At 39.7% G+C, this 17,142-nt stretch overlaps 1 protein-coding gene across 4 annotated transcripts in view; it reads left to right on the top strand.

Annotated features, from left to right (window-relative positions):
• adam22 (ADAM metallopeptidase domain 22) overlaps positions 1–16,751 on the top strand; it is a 71,837-nt gene extending 55,086 nt beyond the window's left edge. The window contains exons 11-32 of one of the 4 annotated variants that reach the window (XM_015055821.1): positions 653–819; positions 902–986; positions 2,058–2,148; positions 2,228–2,279; positions 5,871–5,970; positions 6,168–6,239; positions 7,217–7,309; positions 7,624–7,704; positions 7,813–7,863; positions 7,946–8,009; positions 8,168–8,273; positions 8,350–8,469; positions 8,662–8,830; positions 8,911–9,022; positions 9,608–9,698; positions 9,778–9,831; positions 10,795–10,995; positions 11,339–11,439; positions 11,638–11,704; positions 13,619–13,708; positions 15,917–16,040; positions 16,623–16,751. In XM_015055821.1, the coding sequence (XP_014911307.1) occupies positions 653–819; positions 902–986; positions 2,058–2,148; positions 2,228–2,279; positions 5,871–5,970; positions 6,168–6,239; positions 7,217–7,309; positions 7,624–7,704; positions 7,813–7,863; positions 7,946–8,009; positions 8,168–8,273; positions 8,350–8,469; positions 8,662–8,830; positions 8,911–9,022; positions 9,608–9,698; positions 9,778–9,831; positions 10,795–10,995; positions 11,339–11,439; positions 11,638–11,704; positions 13,619–13,708; positions 15,917–16,040; positions 16,623–16,643 (2,112 nt within the window). In that variant the 3' untranslated portion in view covers positions 16,644–16,751. The remainder of the gene's footprint in view (positions 1–652; positions 820–901; positions 987–2,057; positions 2,149–2,227; positions 2,280–5,870; positions 5,971–6,167; positions 6,240–7,216; positions 7,310–7,623; positions 7,705–7,812; positions 7,864–7,945; positions 8,010–8,167; positions 8,274–8,349; positions 8,470–8,661; positions 8,831–8,910; positions 9,023–9,607; positions 9,699–9,777; positions 9,832–10,794; positions 10,996–11,338; positions 11,440–11,637; positions 11,705–13,618; positions 13,709–15,916; positions 16,041–16,622) is intronic. The other 3 variants (XM_015055823.1, XM_015055822.1, XM_015055825.1) reach the window with 3 other exon arrangements.
• The last annotated feature ends 391 nt before the right edge of the window (positions 16,752–17,142 follow it).

Here is a 17,142-nt window from a genome sequence, read left to right as displayed (position 1 = left end):
ATATATATTACATACACACACACACACACACACACACACAAAAGAAAGAGTTAATTGTGTTTTCTGTTGTCATAAAACTGCAGATGTCTTTAGATAGTTTTCCTGTTAGTTTTCACATTTGGAGAGCAGTAGAGGCGGTGTGTGAATTCCCTGCTGAATATTTTCCTGTTTGCATATTATCTGCTTGTTTAATTAATTCTTAAATTAATGTATTGACAGGGCAGGTTGTGTGGAGGGAAAAAATAAATTGTATCACCTCTGCCAGTCTCCTTTCAATGTAAACTTTCTGATCTTCTCCAGTGTTTGCGTTAATAAAACAAATGTCTGTGGAGACATGAAAGGCACAAGCATTAATATTTGCCTTCGCCTGTTTTGCCTTTGTTGACCGTCTTTGTTGACTGTCTGTCTCCTGTGATGTGCTACTGTCTGGTGGCAGGATCACAGCGGGGCTTCACTTCTGCCTTAACGAGCAGCTGGAGACCTTAATGAGTATAAATCACGTCTGTCTGCTGTGATGCTGGTCTGGTTTCATCATTCTCCGTTTTCCCTCTGTTTTCTCCACCACACAGCCACTCCACAGATCAAGCCTTGTGACTTCCAGACGTTAATCTCTGACCTCACGTTTACCCCTCTCCCGCCTGCCTCCCCTCAGATTTTCAGGGAACAGCTCAACACCCAAATTGTGCTCGTCGCTATGGAAACCTGGTCGGTGGACAACAAGTTCAACATCGATGACGACCCCATGGTGACGCTGAAGGAGTTCATGAAGTACAGGAAGGACTTCATCAAGGAGAAGTGTGACTCTGTTCACCTCTTTTCGTGAGTCTGCTGATTCAAAAGTGAACTTTAATAATTATTTTTGTGCACAGATTTATTTTGCTAAACACACGTTTCCTTGCAGAGGGAATCAGTTTCATAGCAACCGGGGGGCGGTCTCCTATACGGGAGGAGTTTGTTCTCTCACCAAAGGAGGGGGAGTCAATGAGGTGAGGCTAATCACGCAACGAAAAGGACAGTTTAGGAAGGAACAGTACATTTTCACAATTTTGTCACATTATAATGTGACAAAATTGCTATAGCCAACAACCTCAGCAGATGAGACAAATGCAAAGCAGTACATAATAGTGAAGTAGATCAGAAAGGAAAGACAAATGGTTTTCAAATTGGTTCACAGCTAAAGATCTGAAAAGTGTGGCATGCATTTGTATCCACCACACCCGTCAATCCCTGCACCTTTTACTGGAATCACAGCTGCAGGTCTTTTGTGGGTGACTGAAATATTCAGACTGAAATTATTTGATTAATTTTAAAATCTTGGTGCAGATTCATAATTGGACTTTGTCTAGGTCATTACAGCACAAGAAGATGTTATATTTTCACAGCATGATGGGGATGGTGTGTTCAGTGGGATGTGTACCACAGCAAAGGAGGCTAAATACAAATGAAAACCATACATCATGTTTTTCCCTTTTCAGTTTTATGCACTACTTTGTGTTGTCACAATGAAATACAGTTTAACTGTAATGGAAAAAGTACATGGATACTTATGGAAACCACTGTATTTTCTGTTTCATTATACATTGGATTTTAAAAGTAATTTTGCTTGAGAAGGGAAACAATATGACAGGACACCCAGAGTTGAAGTTTTTTTTGGTAGAAGTGAGTTTGCAGATGGTTGATTAGATTTTATGCATTTCAAATCAGACATGCAGGATATAAAAAAAAATCATTGCAGCAGAACAGAGAAGTCTGACAATGTATGAAAATGTAAAAAAAACGAAAAATGAGAGTGGAGTGGCTGTAAAAGACATTAAACTCAACTTTTTTATTTTCCACTCTTTGTTGCTGTTACTGATTATGTTTCATATTACAAACTCCAGTGAACATTTTGTTGCTTTTCAACTCAATCTTGATCAGTTATTTTAATTACCTCTTTGGTTTATAATGGTGACTTTATTAGATTTTATGCAAAATAAATGTTCTCCTTAACACTACTACTGTCTTACTTTGCATTTCTTCCTTTTCCTGCTGTTCTGCCTTCTCTCTGTCTGCATCAGTATGGTAAAACAAATGAGATGGCCATCACCCTGGCTCAGTCTTTGGGTCAGAACATCGGCATTTTCTCTGACAAGAAGAGGATCCTCAACGGTATGCAGAGAAACCTTTCCTAGGTTTTGTTTATTTCGTAAAACCACAACTCAAAGCCTCATTTTTATTCTTTCTCAAGGTGAATGTAAGTGTGATGATCGATGGGCAGGCTGCATCATGGATGACGTTGGGTAAGTTGGAACAAATGTTTGTTTCTTATTTTTTTCCTGACTTTTTTTTACATAATTTACAGAGCTGACCTTAGATTTATTCTCAGTTTATGATAAACCTCTTTTTTGCTGTTTTAATTTAATTTAATTTAATTTATCTGTGGTGTCTGGTGAGGCCTTAATTTCCATATATAGCTTTGGGAAAAATTAAGAGACCACTGCAAAATTATCAGTTTCTCTGGTTTTACTCTTATATGTTTGAGTAAAATGAACATTGTGCTTTTATTCTATGAACTACTGACAACATGTCTCTGAAATGCCAAGCAAAAATTTAGTATTTATTAGCAGAAAATGAGAAATGGTCAAAATAACAAAAAAGATGCAGTGCTTTCAGTCCTTAAATAATGCAAAGAAAACAAGATCTTATTCATTTAGAAACAACAATACTAATGTTTTAGCTCAGGAAGAGTTCAGAAATCAATATTTGGTGGAATAATCAGGAGGTTTTTAACCTCAGTGCAGTGGAGTCTTAATTTTTTTTTCAGAGCTTTATATTTACACAAATAAGAATAGTGTATTATCGTCTGCTGTAGTTCTGTAATTTACCACTAGATGTCAGTCCAGATATGTTCATGCTGTTTGGTTTCACCAGATAAGGCTTGTTAAGATAAGAAAACGGTAAATAATAAGTCACTCTGCATTTTGTGTTCATGCTTGAATCCAGATATTGTCCTGAAGTGTATTTCTGTGCTGTGAAGGCTTGCTCTGCGTATGGATGTGTGTGTCTGTGTTGCATTTTTGTGTTTGTGAGTGTATACCCCTCTTCTTAAATACATTTTGGTTTTCCCTCTATCCTGAAAGGCACAGCAGGTGAGCAGAAGCTTGCTCTATAGTTGCTTGTGCTGTTTTTTTGTTTTTGTTTTTGCTTTTTGGGTGTGGGGAACTGAAAGTTGTCAGTCACCTCAACCTTTCCCATCTCATTCAGCAGCACCACAGTCACCTCAGCTCCAGCTTCTGTTTTTATTTAGAGCAGTGGCGTCCAAGAAATTTGCCAAAATTGTCAAGTCATTCATTGGCAACAAAAGGTTTTTTTTTTCTTTTTTTTTTTTTTTATTCAAGTGAATTTCATCTAAGTTTTATTAGCTAATCAAAAAAAAGTAAGCAAGAATTTTTTCAATGAAGCAAACAAAGTAGTTTGATCTTTGTTCAGGATTATTTGTGAGTCATTGTAGAGCCAATAAAAGGACCTATCAGCTTTACTTTATTTAAAGGAGGGCGTAAAATATCAAAATAAATTGTGTTGAATAATTTCTTAAATTACAAAACTAGAATAGTGTATGTCTTTAAACATACTTCTTGCACTTAGCAAAACTTATTTTTTGCTCACCCAAGACTGGTTTCAACTAAATAACTGGATGTTTGTGATTCTATTTTATATTAAATCAAAATTAAAACAAAATCATGGTAAATTAAAGATTTTGTACTGCACCCAACTTTTTCTAATTTAAGAAGACTTTATTTTGTCCAAATCTCTTTTGAGAGACCTATCTAGCATTTAGAAATTTCCACCCTTAAGAAAAAGAGTCTATCTGAATCATCCACCTGCCTTGGCTGGCCAAGTTTGGACCGTATTTTATTTATGGTTGCGGGCCGCACAGAATCCTTCCAAGCAGTAGAGGTTCTGGCATAAATGCCTCTCCTACCTCCACCAATCAGAAAACAGGAATTAAACTCGGATTAAGCAACAGAGCACTTGTTCAGGGTGCAACTGATAGACAAATCATTTTTTTTCTGTATCTGCTGCTAATGTGTCCCTCTTCCTAATGCCGCTCTGCCCGTCAAGAACCGCCACTGCTTCCAAGGACCACAGACGGCTCCGCACTTTGGACACCTCTGGTGTAGACAATATGAACAAATACGGCTCAATAATCTGCTGTATTTTTCATACTACTTCCAAAAATTGTCACATTTAGATATTTTATTATTTTTTTTTTTTTAGTGTTCAGTCAGGGTCACTGGCTGATCTGCGGGGAAAACTTTACATTCGTTTTCTCCTAATGAAAAGCTCTCTGCCCTCTCTTCGGACAAGTTGCGGCTTGTCATCACTTGCTTTTGTCCACTAATAACCGATTGATACAGTCTGCAATGTCATTCTCATCATTTGTCAATATTTACCTCGTTTCAGTGTAACAGTAGTTGACTTCCTTAACCTAGCCTCTTTAGATCCTGCTCTAGTTCTTCATCAAAATGAACCAGAGGTTTCATGACAGAGGACAGGTGCTCCTTTTCCGCCTGTCACCTGTGAATGGACCAATCTGAATCTCTAAAGTCAAGTCAATGGTATTTCAGACATTTGTATTCAATGAGCCGCCTGTATTTATCTTGTAGTACCTGCTGCATGCCAGACCTAGTTAACCTGAATAACAGTTTCATGTTGTTTCCACAGGATGTAGCTTCTGTGTGCATGAGGGCGCGGATAGTTGGATAAATACTGAGTTTTTTCAATGTCCATGCCTTTGTGACAGACCTGCCAATATTTCCCACCCTTGGGGCAATTTAGTTGAAACCAAAACATCAATTGTTTTGTTATTCGTTAAGAGTGAGTTAGTACGAATGTCTGCATTTTCACTTATTATACGTTTTTTCGCTTCCTGTCCATTTTAATAACGGACGAATGCCGCTCTGCAGTAAGAATCTGCTGGAATACTTTGAATAACGATGTCCACAGATGCTTTCCATCCAATATAACAGAGTTTGAGTTTTTATGCAAAGAGCAAAGTGGAAAATCTTAGTATCTAGATGTACAAAGCTGTTAGAGACTTGTCTCAAAGCACTCACAGCTAAAGGCTGGAAAGTATTGACTCGCTGTGGTTTACTCCCGAACACTCGGAAATGGCTTTGTAACTTTTTCAGATCTGATAGATTCGTTATTTTGTCTAGATCAGGGCATGATGTGTCGCTTTTTCAAATCTTTTACCCTATTTCATGTTGTCAAACAGGTTCTAGTTAAGTTATTATTATTTTTTGGTTCTTCAGGCCTGTAATCAGGCTTGGTGGTTCGTGAAACTGAACCAAAAAGATGTTTTTAATCATTTAAGTCCTGATTTAATATGGAGGATGATTATGTTTTCCAAAAGGATCAGCATTTTCTCTCTCATAAATTAAATCCAAACTGTGTTTGATGATCTGAAAATAGCAGAAAAAGCAGAAATCTTCATGTGCAAACACTAAAACATAAGTAAAGCCTGATTAATGCTTCTAGCATCTTTTGTGATCAGAGATCAATTGATAATATAACTTATGATTTCTTAATCATAAGCAGAATAAATAAAAACGTATCTTTTGCCTCACTCACATCCCTGTTCTGGGCTCATATTTGCTGGAATCTCCTCTGATATGTTAGTTTACAAAATGAGTTGAGTTTCGTGAAACTTTGGAAAGAAACGCTAGTGTGGAAACATTGTTTTTAGACTTCATGAAACAAGATTACCTCCGACACGCATTCAGTTTCAGGGGTTTTGTTTGTCTGTGTTTCTTTAGAGGAAATCTCTCTCTAGCATTAAGACCTGTGGATGCTCTCTTTTAACAAGGTGTGTGTTTTTTATTTAACAGTTTCTATTTACCTAAGAAGTTTACTGATTGCAACGTGGAAGAGTACCACAACTTTCTGAACAGTGGGGGAGGAGCCTGCCTCTTTAATAAACCTCGAAAGGTAAATGACACACACAAACTGTAAATGTCACACTTTAAACAAAGCTCTAACGGTGTGTGAAATCATTTTGTACGTTATTTTAGTCTATTCACTTGAATACAAGGTTTCTGCCTGTATCCATTCAGTTTTAATGTGCATTTTATTGAAGGTCCAAAATGAAATGATACACATTTTTGCTCTTGTTTTCTCCTGCTCAGCTGCTGGACCCGCCAGAGTGTGGTAACGGCATTTTGGAGGCAGGAGAAGAGTGTGACTGTGGCAGCACTGAGGTGAGTCCAGCCACTGTAGGACAGACGCAAGAAATGTATCAAAATACAGTAAAATAGATAAACAGGATGTTATTCAGCTGTGAGTGATCCAAAGCACAAAACTGCACTTATCTGCTGTTGGGAAAACAATATTTACAGAGTGACTTTTCTATTAAAGCTTTTTGGAATATTTAATGGTCTGTATATGGTAATATGTGACCGTTCATTTTGGAGAAGATTTGTGCGGTCAGACACTGATGTTGGGTGAGAGGGCGTGGCTCTCGGCCTCTGTCAGCTGGGTTGAGGTGATTTCTCTAAGCCGCCCGGTCGACAAGCTCCCTTATTGCTTTTAGCCCTGGTTTCCATTCGGACATGTCTGCATGGTCCCACATAGTTTGGAATATGAAATTGTCGTCTGTCCAACCCTTAATCCAGAAAAAAAACAACAAAGAAAAAAAACAATCAAATCACACACGTCACAGTGCAGTCAGGTAAGGAGCATTTCCTTGAAATGGCCGAGCTCAGACCCGTTCATCAGGATACCAGACAGAGAATCTGGATTCATCAATCCAGAAAACACATGTACTTCAGTCCAGAGTTCAGTGGCGTCAGCCTGCTGTCCGTTTGTTGCAACTAACAACCGAGCGTGAAATTTTTGGAAATGAACGAAATTTAATAAACTGTAGAGGTCTTGACGGTGGTTCGTTCTTCGACAAATGTTTGCACTCTGCATGCCACACATGCTGGTTTTAATACATGTGGAAGTGATCTGAACACCATAATTTGACATCTCAGCACTTCCAGAAATGTTTGCATAGCATCTAGCCTTCTATATGGCAGCAGGGAGAGAGAAACCACATGCTGTCTTAATCTCTTAACAAAAGCAGGAATCTTGGCTGGATAAAAAAAGAAGTCAGATCTCTGCTTAAATTTGCTGCGTGACAGTTGAAGTCATTGTGAACCAGAAGATGTATATATATATATATATTTTTTTTCAGGAATGTGCCAAAGAGGGCGAGAACTGCTGTAAGAACTGCACTCTGACCAAAGGGTCCAACTGTAGCAACGGACTGTGCTGCAGAAACTGCCAGGTACCAAACAAGACGCGCTCGTCTTCATGATGTCTACCTGTCCGTCGAAGTGGCACTGAACTGACTGCGATGAACAAACCAAACCTTTTCTTTCCTCTAATTTAGCACCTACTAACAAATCTGTTGCTATTTCTGTAATAATGCTACTTTAATGTTACAGCTTCATTTATTGGAGATATTTTCATGTTTGTTTAACTAAGTAGAGAGATTTAATGTTTGGAGACCCTCGTGCATAGAGGGTTCACCGTCTTTGCTGCCCAAACACCCAAATGCAAGACGACAATCTGTTTAATCTGCTTGATTTGCTGCTGCAGATGGAGGTCGTGGGAGTTTTGTGTCGAGACGCGGTGAACGACTGCGACATACCAGAAAAATGCACAGGCAACTCCAGCCAGGTGAGCATGAGTCTTCCTCTGACTTTTTATTTGGAGTAGCAGTAATAAATCTGTTCAATAGTCCATTACTCGTCACTGTATTTTATTTTATTTAATTGTTTGTTTCAGTGTCCACCAAATGTGCACAAGATGGACGGATACACATGTGAAAAAGATCAAGTAAGACATTATATTAAGTTATAATATTTTATTACATTTGTGCTTTTCTTGACTCTTACATTAAGGTTCTCTCTTTCTGCAGGGTCGCTGCTTCAATGGAAGGTGCAAAACAAAAGACAGACAGTGCAAGTACATTTGGGGAGAAAGTAAGTGCACAATGTGGCTATATTATGTAAAAAATTGATAAAATGCAATACATTTTATGTGTGTAAAATTTGGGTGAGAACAAAGTTTAAGTGGTATTAGTACTTTTCTGCACAGAAGAAACCTGACACGGGCAATTCATGTCTTATGTCTCCATCAGAGGCGACAGCAGCTGACAAGTTCTGCTATGAAAAGCTCAACATTGAGGGGACAGAAAAAGGAAACTGTGGGAAGGAAAAGGACACCTGGATCCAGTGTAACAAACAGTAAGCGTGTCCTTTTGGTCACTTGTACTTTTGCTTCTCTCTGTTCAATCTGTGTTTCTGTACTTCTGTGTTTTAGGGATGTTCACTGCGGCTACCTGCTGTGCTCAAACATCTCCCCTGCCCCGCGGCTGGGCGACCTGCAGGGAGGACTCACCTCTTTCTCAGTCGCCCAGCACGGTGCCCCCCTGGACTGCAGGTATGAAACGGATAAACCTGACAGATTAAGCCTGGTGATGTGTTCTGCTGCGAAGCAACACTTTTTTTTAGTGCATTGTTACATCCTTTAACTGTTTAATGCAGATTTATTTCCCATATAATCCAGAAGTGACACACACAGATACAACTCGCATAAACGGCACCGCTTCTCTCTGTGATGTTCCCCATTCAGCGGTGCGCATGTGCTGATTGACGGAGACACGGACCTGGGGTACGTCGAGGACGGGACGGCCTGCGGAACGGACAGCATCTGCTTGGATCACAAGTGTCTGCCGATTGAACAGTTCAACTTCAGCACCTGTCCCGGCACCACCGACAAGACCATCTGCTCCGGACACGGAGTATGCGACACTTCTCCGGCGTACTGCATATTCATCAAGTGCACAAACCTGCTGGTGTTTAACGAATGTCCTCTCTGCAGGTGTGCAGTAATGAGCTGAGGTGTGTGTGCGAGCTGGGCTGGACAGGAGACGACTGCTACTCCAGGTCTCCGTTCAGTAACCTTGTGGTGGGACCGACCGCTCCTGTTTCAGGTACATGTTCAAACGCTGCACCACCAGCATTAAATCATCTTTCTCTTTCCTGTTTTCTGTTCATCCGCAATTCACACTTGTTACCATTCAGTATCTGCATTATTACTGTCCTTTCACTGTTATTAATTCAATCTGCATTTTGTGCATGTCGCTCTTTTTTGTTTGTCATTATTTTTATGCTCGTCTTTGTTGACAGACTGATCTCTGATGGATTGCCTCGAGGTCAGAGTTTCAGTTTCTTTTTCGCTGTTTGTTCTGTTTTTGTTTCCATTTTCTGGTTGTTTTCCTCGCTCATCCCAGGTCTCTGATTTAAAACTCCTTTTATAAAGCATTTAGGTGTTCTTTCTTATGAGTGGGAAGCTAAACCCTGCAGACGGTGAAGATCTTTTCAGTTTATTCTCCCTTCTCTTCCTTTCCAACCCTTTCCGCTGGTTCTCTTGTGTTTGATTGTTTCCCTCTGCTGTGTTTTGTGGTTTTTGTTTCCCCCAAATGATCAGATTGCTCACAAGACCACAAGCCTAACCCAATCAATTAACACACATTTGGCTCCACCACTGTCATCTCCTCCTCCTCCGTCTTCCTCAGGTATCACCAGCACCAACATCATCATCGGGGCCATCACTGGCTCCATCCTCTTCCTCGCTCTCATACTGGCAGTCACAGCCTGGTGCTACAAGTGAGTGTCCGCACAGGCATAAGGAGTGATGATGATTGGCTAAAGATGAGCTGAAATCAGGAATCTGTTCTCTTCACAGGAGCTACAAAAAGAGGCGATACGCTGAATCTGAGGTTCACAGGAGATTCTGCCGGTTTGCTGCTTTTCATTCTTGTTTTTCTTTCAATCTTGTGTCACAAAATGCACAACAATGCTGTGGTAGGTGTGAACGTGTTCAGTAAACAGAGGTAACCTTTAAATTCTAGTTGGGAGCAAAAGACTCTAGTCAAAATATTTAGCCTCTGAGGCAGACAAACAGGAAAGACCGAGATGCAGATCTTCAGCTGCAGAGCCAGACCAACAAAACTGAGGGGAATCCAAGCGAGAGTGATGCTCTGATGTTTGAGAATAATTTAAAAATTTACTAGGAACTGACTTGATAGCCTCATCATGTTGTTTTGTCGGTTTCCCCGGCTGAAATATGTTTTCTCTCAAACTCTGCACCAGGCTAACTTACAACCTAATTCAGGCACAAACACACACACAGGGATAAGCTAATCTCTAAAGGACCTAGGGTTAATATGGTCAATAATGAATCAAGTGAACTTTAACGAGCAGTGGACCCAGACTGAAGCTAACAGACTGACACATTTAACCCTTTTTACATAGTAAAATGTCCCAGAAGTTACCATCACAATCTTTTTATTTATTTATTTTTTATTTATTTTTTTTTACAAATGAGCAAATATCTGTCAAAGTTTCTAAAACAATTTTTGGTGCAATGACACTTTAGTTCTTGTCACTGAAATCATCTTTTGACACATTTACACACATCCCTGACCTGAGATTATTAATTGTTATTGGTGTTTTGTATTTAATAAGGTAGAGGTTGTGTGATGAAAAAGTTATTTTTTTTTTTTAGTTCAGTTGATGAAATCCATATTTCCAAAATTGTTAAATATAACAAAAACAGAAGCTTTGCATAAACTTGTGTTTCAGACAACTTTCAAACCTCTGGAATAAGCTTATTTAATTCGCCACTCAGGTGGCACATCTGGTGGCAATTTTATGGGGTCCATTTATATGGCATCTAAAGATATTCCCTTGGTGTTTCCAGACAAATCCCCCCCGGTGACTATGTCACCAAACCCGGGGATGCAGATTCATTTTACAGCGACATGCCTCCGGGCGTCAGCACCAACTCCGGATGCAGCTCCAAGAAGAGGTCAGCCTGCCTGTCCCACCTGCAGATTTGCACGCTGTCCTTCACTCCATCCTTCCCATCCATTTCTCAGAACTTCTCAGTGTTTGGCTTCAGGTTTGCCATTTCATCATCCCTCATTCATTTGCTTGTTTCCGATGTTTTTTGAAATTGCTGATGGAGATCTCACTCATAATATGTGTCCATATTATGCTTTTGGGAGTACCATGGCTTTCATGGTATGAGCATTTTTAAAGCTAAAAAACATGTCAAAATGGGGAAACATCTTGACATTGACGAGCTGAGTCACTCATGGTGCTGTATGCTCACTTCTACTGCTCACGTTTACATATCACACTAACCGTTGTCTACATTTCCTCTCGTCTCCAAAAGTTGCTCTGGACTCGTACAATGTTAAAGGAACACTGTTAAGCGGTTTTATTTGTGTTCATGTGGACAGATCTAACGGCCTGTCCCACTCGTGGAGCGAGAGGATTCCAGATGCCAAACACATCACCGACATCTGTGAAAACGGGAGACCGCGGAGCAATTCGTGGCAAGGTGACGCACCGATAAGCTTTCTGAACACGGAAATTTAAATATGATTAAATACGGCTCGTCCGATCACTTTATGCTCTGATTAATAAGATTTAGTGTGCAGTTAATGTTCTTCATTGTGAAATGAAACATTTTCAGGAGCTAAATTTGTTCAATATCAAATACTTTTCCTCAGGTCTCTTACTTTGATTTTCTTTCCAGGAAACCTCAGTGGTAATCGGAAGAAGCTGAAAGGGAAGAAGTTCAGGGCTCGCTCCAACTCCACAGAGTGAGTTCACCTCGGTGTCGGCATCTGCTCAGCAATCTGAAAATTATTCTTTATAGGGGGGAAACGAGTAACAATTTATATTCCAACATTTAATCTCAACAATTCCAACAAAAAACAAAAAAACTCAAGTTGTTTAGAAGTAATGGTTTTGCTTACAAAATACTTTAAAGTTGGTGTTCGATTCAATGCTAAAGAATAAATGTGATGTTTTAGAGCTGAAAGTCATAAATCCATGAGAGTACAGATTTGTTTTTGACGCAGATAAGCAACTTAAACACACATTTTTATGACAACAAAAGTGCATTTGAAGCCAGGCCTTGTCTAAAATGTAAACTGCATTAGCATATATGGATGACGTATTATTTTAATACGTTGCAAAAGGGTGAAATATGTCTGAAAACCATGTTATTAAATTAAATCGATAATCTCTGTCTCCACACTTTTCTGCTGCATGTTTCCCCACAATAATTAGCGACAGTCGAGACTAATAAGATTACATATCAGTTTTGTGACTTCCTGTCCAGCCACTACATGTTGTTGTAGGAAATCTACCCGTGGACGAGCTTGTGGAGTTTAACCTCAGAAAAACGTTTTGACGGCAACATAGCAGTTGAACCCTAAAACATAGACTGTGTGGAAAAAGTGAGACTTTCAGCTACTTTCTTTCACCGTTACTGTGTTTTACAGAATCATTGCACTGCTCAGTATCCGGATTTCTCAGGGAAATAGGAATGGTAGCATAAACACATGTGTATCAGAATAAAAATGGTGGTCAGATCGGGAGCAGAAATTACTTCTACCTCAATGCTGCCAGAATAATAGCACTTTTAAATCCCTTGTTACCTTTGGTGCCAGTTTTTTAAGTCTCTAATTAAGCTTCTGCTCTTCGACAATGGATACATCACTATATGCCAATATAAATGTTTAGCTTAAGTGAATTTAAGCTAAAGACTTTAATATTACTACTTTTTTCCTGGGAGAAGGAAATACCACAAGTTCATTGTTGCACACAATCTCATCATTTATTGAAGACAAATAAAAAGAAAAAACTGTAAATAAGTAACGTCTGTTTGTCAGAATTAGCTATATTCTTAACTGCAGACTTGAAGCAACAAGATTGAAAAATGTAAGACTGAAAATTAACTAAAGTGATGCTGTTTAGAGAAAAAGTTTATCAGTATTTGAAAAAGCGACGGTTTTATTTGATGTCAGGTTCTGGCAACCCATATGTGTCAGATTTGTTGACAGTAGAAACAAAGACCATCATTTCTGTCTTTACTCTTGCATTAAAGGCTGTTTGTAGAAAACATTTGTTTTAGAGCTAACCCCTAAGCTCACATTGCTCTTCTCATCAGAGTGAATGCTTTATCTGGCTTTTTTTTTTTTTTACTTCATCTTTTAATCCTAAAATCTTTGCTCTGAGCCTGTGAATTAATCAAATATCTTGTTCGTTGACTGTGAGTGTACGATATTCAGCGTGCATCGACCGCCTCTTTGTCTGCCGTGTTTGCTTGTTTGTTTTTCCCTCCCCCCCACTCGATTAAGATCTCTTTTGCACACGAAGCAGTCTGTAGTGCACTAGCTGTCTTGAGCATGTTGCCGACAAAGTGGCTGCTGAGACGCTGGCTGCTTGGAATGATGCGACCAAAACGCAGCCGAGCCTGTGACACACAACACTGTTTGTTTGTTCATGGTGTTGTGTTCATCTGAAACCACACTCAGGTCTGTCCACCATCTTCAGCTCAAACTCTATCTTTGCTCTGCTCTCCGAAGATGTTTCCTCTGTCCTCCCTCATTTGCTTACTTGTAGTTTATTCAACTCCCTCTTTCCTTATCTCTCTCTTCTCTCCCTCCTTGTGTTGGTTCCATGATCCCCGCCCTTCCCCGCCTCCCCTTCCCCTCCCTCCCCCACAGGTATTTAACCCCTCGCAACAAATCAGAGTTTTATGATGTAACTAAATGGGTAGAAGATGTGAATAAAAACACTCAAGGACCTTTCCTTAGGTATTAACTCAGATCACGTCCCCTACCTCACACGCTTGTCTAAAGATCCCTCACTTTTGATTTGTTTTCTGGTTTGGATTTAGGAAGAGTTTGTGCCAATTTGGTCCCCCCCCCCTCCCTGCAGTTCTTAAAGAAACAGGCATGTTGATGTGTGGAGTTCTCAGAAGGGAAAAACAATTTAAAAGAATCAATATAGATTATTTCCCTGTTTATCAGCTCCCTTTTTTATTTGCAGACAATTTTTTTTGCTTCACTTCCTTACACAAATGAGTATTAAACATATAAAAGAATCATTAAAGTTATTTTCCTCCTAATTTTCCGTATTCCCTTCTTTGCTCCCTTTCTCCCCCCCCAACCCCAGTCTCTTGTTACCTCTGCATGTTCAGTGTTGTTCCTTTCCAGTAAGTGTTGGTGGATTTGCCCCGCCCCGCTCCCACTGACTTCTCATGCACCAGGTCGATGTCAGAGCTGAGGCTAACACTTTCAGCTCTGACATCCTCCCTGTCCTGTTGTGACAAAGCCAACTCTGATTGTGTCTGAAGTCTATAGACGGTTGCAAGTTTTTCACCAGACGACAACCACAAGCACTGGAATCTATAGACTTTCACCGTTTCCAGAAGCTCATTGCTCGTCCTCCCTGTTTTACTTCAACTAGAGAAAAGATCCCAACAAAAGAACAGAGGAACATGGAGCCAGAAGGCAAACTTGCCATTCAGCTGCAAAGCTTTTAGTAAAGTGCCTTGAAACGACATTTGCTGTGAATTGATGCTACATAAATAACCTGAATTCAATTCAACTGAATTAGACTAATATAATACCTCCTTTGTTTACTTACTGTGTTGTTAAAATCTGTACAAGGCAAATAGTTTTCCCCAGCTTTGTAATTACTTGGTCTTCATACATGAATGTATTTTTATGTTAAGGAGAATGCTTCTGGCTCCACTCTCTCTGTTTTTGTCAGGCTGGAACATTTCGACCGTCGCACTGCAGGTGGTTCATGTGTACAAGCTGCTGCACATGGGACGACCTCCCTCTCTTCCTTTGTTCTTACTGCAGTGGTGCTTTAAATCTCACAAATCCTTTTGGTATTTTCTGCATTTCTGCATATGGATGACCTGAACCATCACTGGATTCAGAGATTGTAAAAAGTAGCCAAATTATGTAATGAGGTGTAGTATCTAGTAGTAAACATTAGTGAGTTGCAAAAACAATCCTTATACTGATGTGCCCTTTTATAAGTGTTAATCAGTCCTGCATAATAATTAACTGTGGGAGGAAGACTGGAGTACCCAGAGAGAACCAACACATGCATAGGGAAAACATGCAAACTCCAGCCAGAAAGGCCCCAGACTTTCTTTGCTACAATGCAAATCTATAAAATTATCATAATATCAGAGAAAAGAACAAAACAAAGGATGCAGTAGCTTAAAATACATTTTAAAAGTTTCATCCCAACAAATATTCAACATATAAAACCAGTGTACATTATAACCTAAACATTACAGTATTGTGAAGAAAAATGTGGTTAATTTCTTAAAATGGTTTTTTAGAAATGAAAAAAATATATTTCAACATGAGAAACAAGCAGCTTAAAGATCAGCATTCGATTGTTACCCCATGACTGGATTTTATTGGTTTGATTCTATATGGTAGAAAACTTTAAACTGTGATGATTTTGGTCATATTTATTCAGAAATAATGAAATATGTATTTAGAAACCTTTAAGCACCACTGTATGTTTCTGATTCCCAGCTGTGGCCTGGTCTGCTTTTCCTCTGACTGATCCAATCTATCGACTAAACAGGAGAAGCTTCCGTCCATTTTCAACACAGATAAATGAATATTTCCGTATTCTGCTGTGTTTTTACACATTTTGAATTTTAAAGCAAACAAATCGCAGAAGACGGCAGCTGGGAACAACAGTGCACAGAGTTTGCTCTGAAAAGCTGAGCCCTGATTGGTTTTCTTTATGCTTCAGATGAGTGAAAGCTTCAACTTTTAAGAGCAACTTCGGCCTTAGTGAAGGTGAAACTGAGTTACTGGAGCAGCTAAAGAAAGATGTTGCCCAAAGTCACAGATCTAACATTAGCTCAACACTTTATGCCTAACCTCATTTAGCCATCTGTGTCTTTGGTCAACATGTTGGTGTACCGGCTGTAGAAGGAGAAAGCGAAACGTCTAACGGTGCCACCTTCGCTTTCTCCTCAGGACACTTTCCCCTGCCAAGTCCCCGACTTCTTCTACAGGATCCATTGCATCCAGCAGAAGATACCCATATCCCATGCCTCCACTGCCGGATGACCAGAGGAAAGCCAACAGGCAGAGCGCCAGGGTGAGCACAATTCAAAACCGGACTGTTACGTTTTGAAGAGTTGTGACGGCAATGAATAGGGAACCGGACTGTGACAACACACTGCAGAGTTTCTCCATGTGTGTGCACATCACACAGGGTCCACATACACAGAGTTTACTTATGTGCTACACAAATGCCATAAGTAAGGAATGTTACTTGATCTCATTCTAAACTATGCAGATGCTCAGTCTGCACTGATGAAAACAATTGTAGAATGTAATGCAGTGTGATATTTCCCTATTAAGTATTTCTGAAACTGGGGATTCATTTGAACCCGGAAATGTTATAGTGAGATGAGTTTAAGGATTTTCTAATGTGTTAATTAATGATACCCACCAGAATTAATAGCACATTTTAATTTATTTTAGTCATTTTCTTTTGACAAATATATCAGTTTAGTCATCTGTATGCTTTGTAGAAAAATATATTTTACTTGAGGCGGTAAGAAGAAGATAATTTGCAACTTATATTTGAAAAGGTGCTATTGTTGTTGTTTTTATTATTAATGCAGATGGTGGTCTCTTTCTTGCCTCTTTGCCTCACTCCCTTCTTCTCTTCCAGCTTTGGGAAACATCAATATAACTCTGACTCTGACGAAAGCTCCTAAGAAAGTACACAAGTCTCCTTTTCTACACAGAAAACCAAAAAAAAAAGAAAAAACATATAAAATTGACTCTAAAGCGAAAGAGACAGACAGACAGAGTGACCGGAATAGAAAGGATGTAGACAGACGGCTGTTAGGGTGAACAAATATGTTTGGGGCGGACTCTGCAAGAAGACGCAGAGCAAAGAGCCTCCAGGAGCTCAGACCGAGCTGTTCGTTTTTGCTGAAGCCTCAAAAATTGGAGGGGATCCCCCCTCCTCCCTGGACCCCCCCCACACACCTTTCACAAATCAGCTCTTGTCAAGGTCTCTTCAGACACACCGTCACCCACCATAAGGCATTGGAGCTCCTCTCTGAAGGAAGCGGAGGAGGCAGAAAGAAGCCGTCGCATCTCTCCTGAGTCTGCACTGACTGATTTTTGCCAGGATGTTGTTTGAATTGAAAGTCCAGCATTGTGTGCATGAGAGAAGCCCTGAT

This window comes from Poecilia latipinna, unplaced genomic scaffold (genome assembly GCF_001443285.1).
Source record: "Poecilia latipinna isolate Pla-1442-1.1 unplaced genomic scaffold, P_latipinna-1.0 Scaffold1337, whole genome shotgun sequence".
Classification (NCBI taxonomy): Eukaryota; Metazoa; Chordata; class Actinopteri; order Cyprinodontiformes; family Poeciliidae; genus Poecilia; species Poecilia latipinna.
The sequence above is the reverse complement of the archived record's forward strand: the minus strand, read 5'-3'. Positions and strand labels throughout refer to the sequence as shown.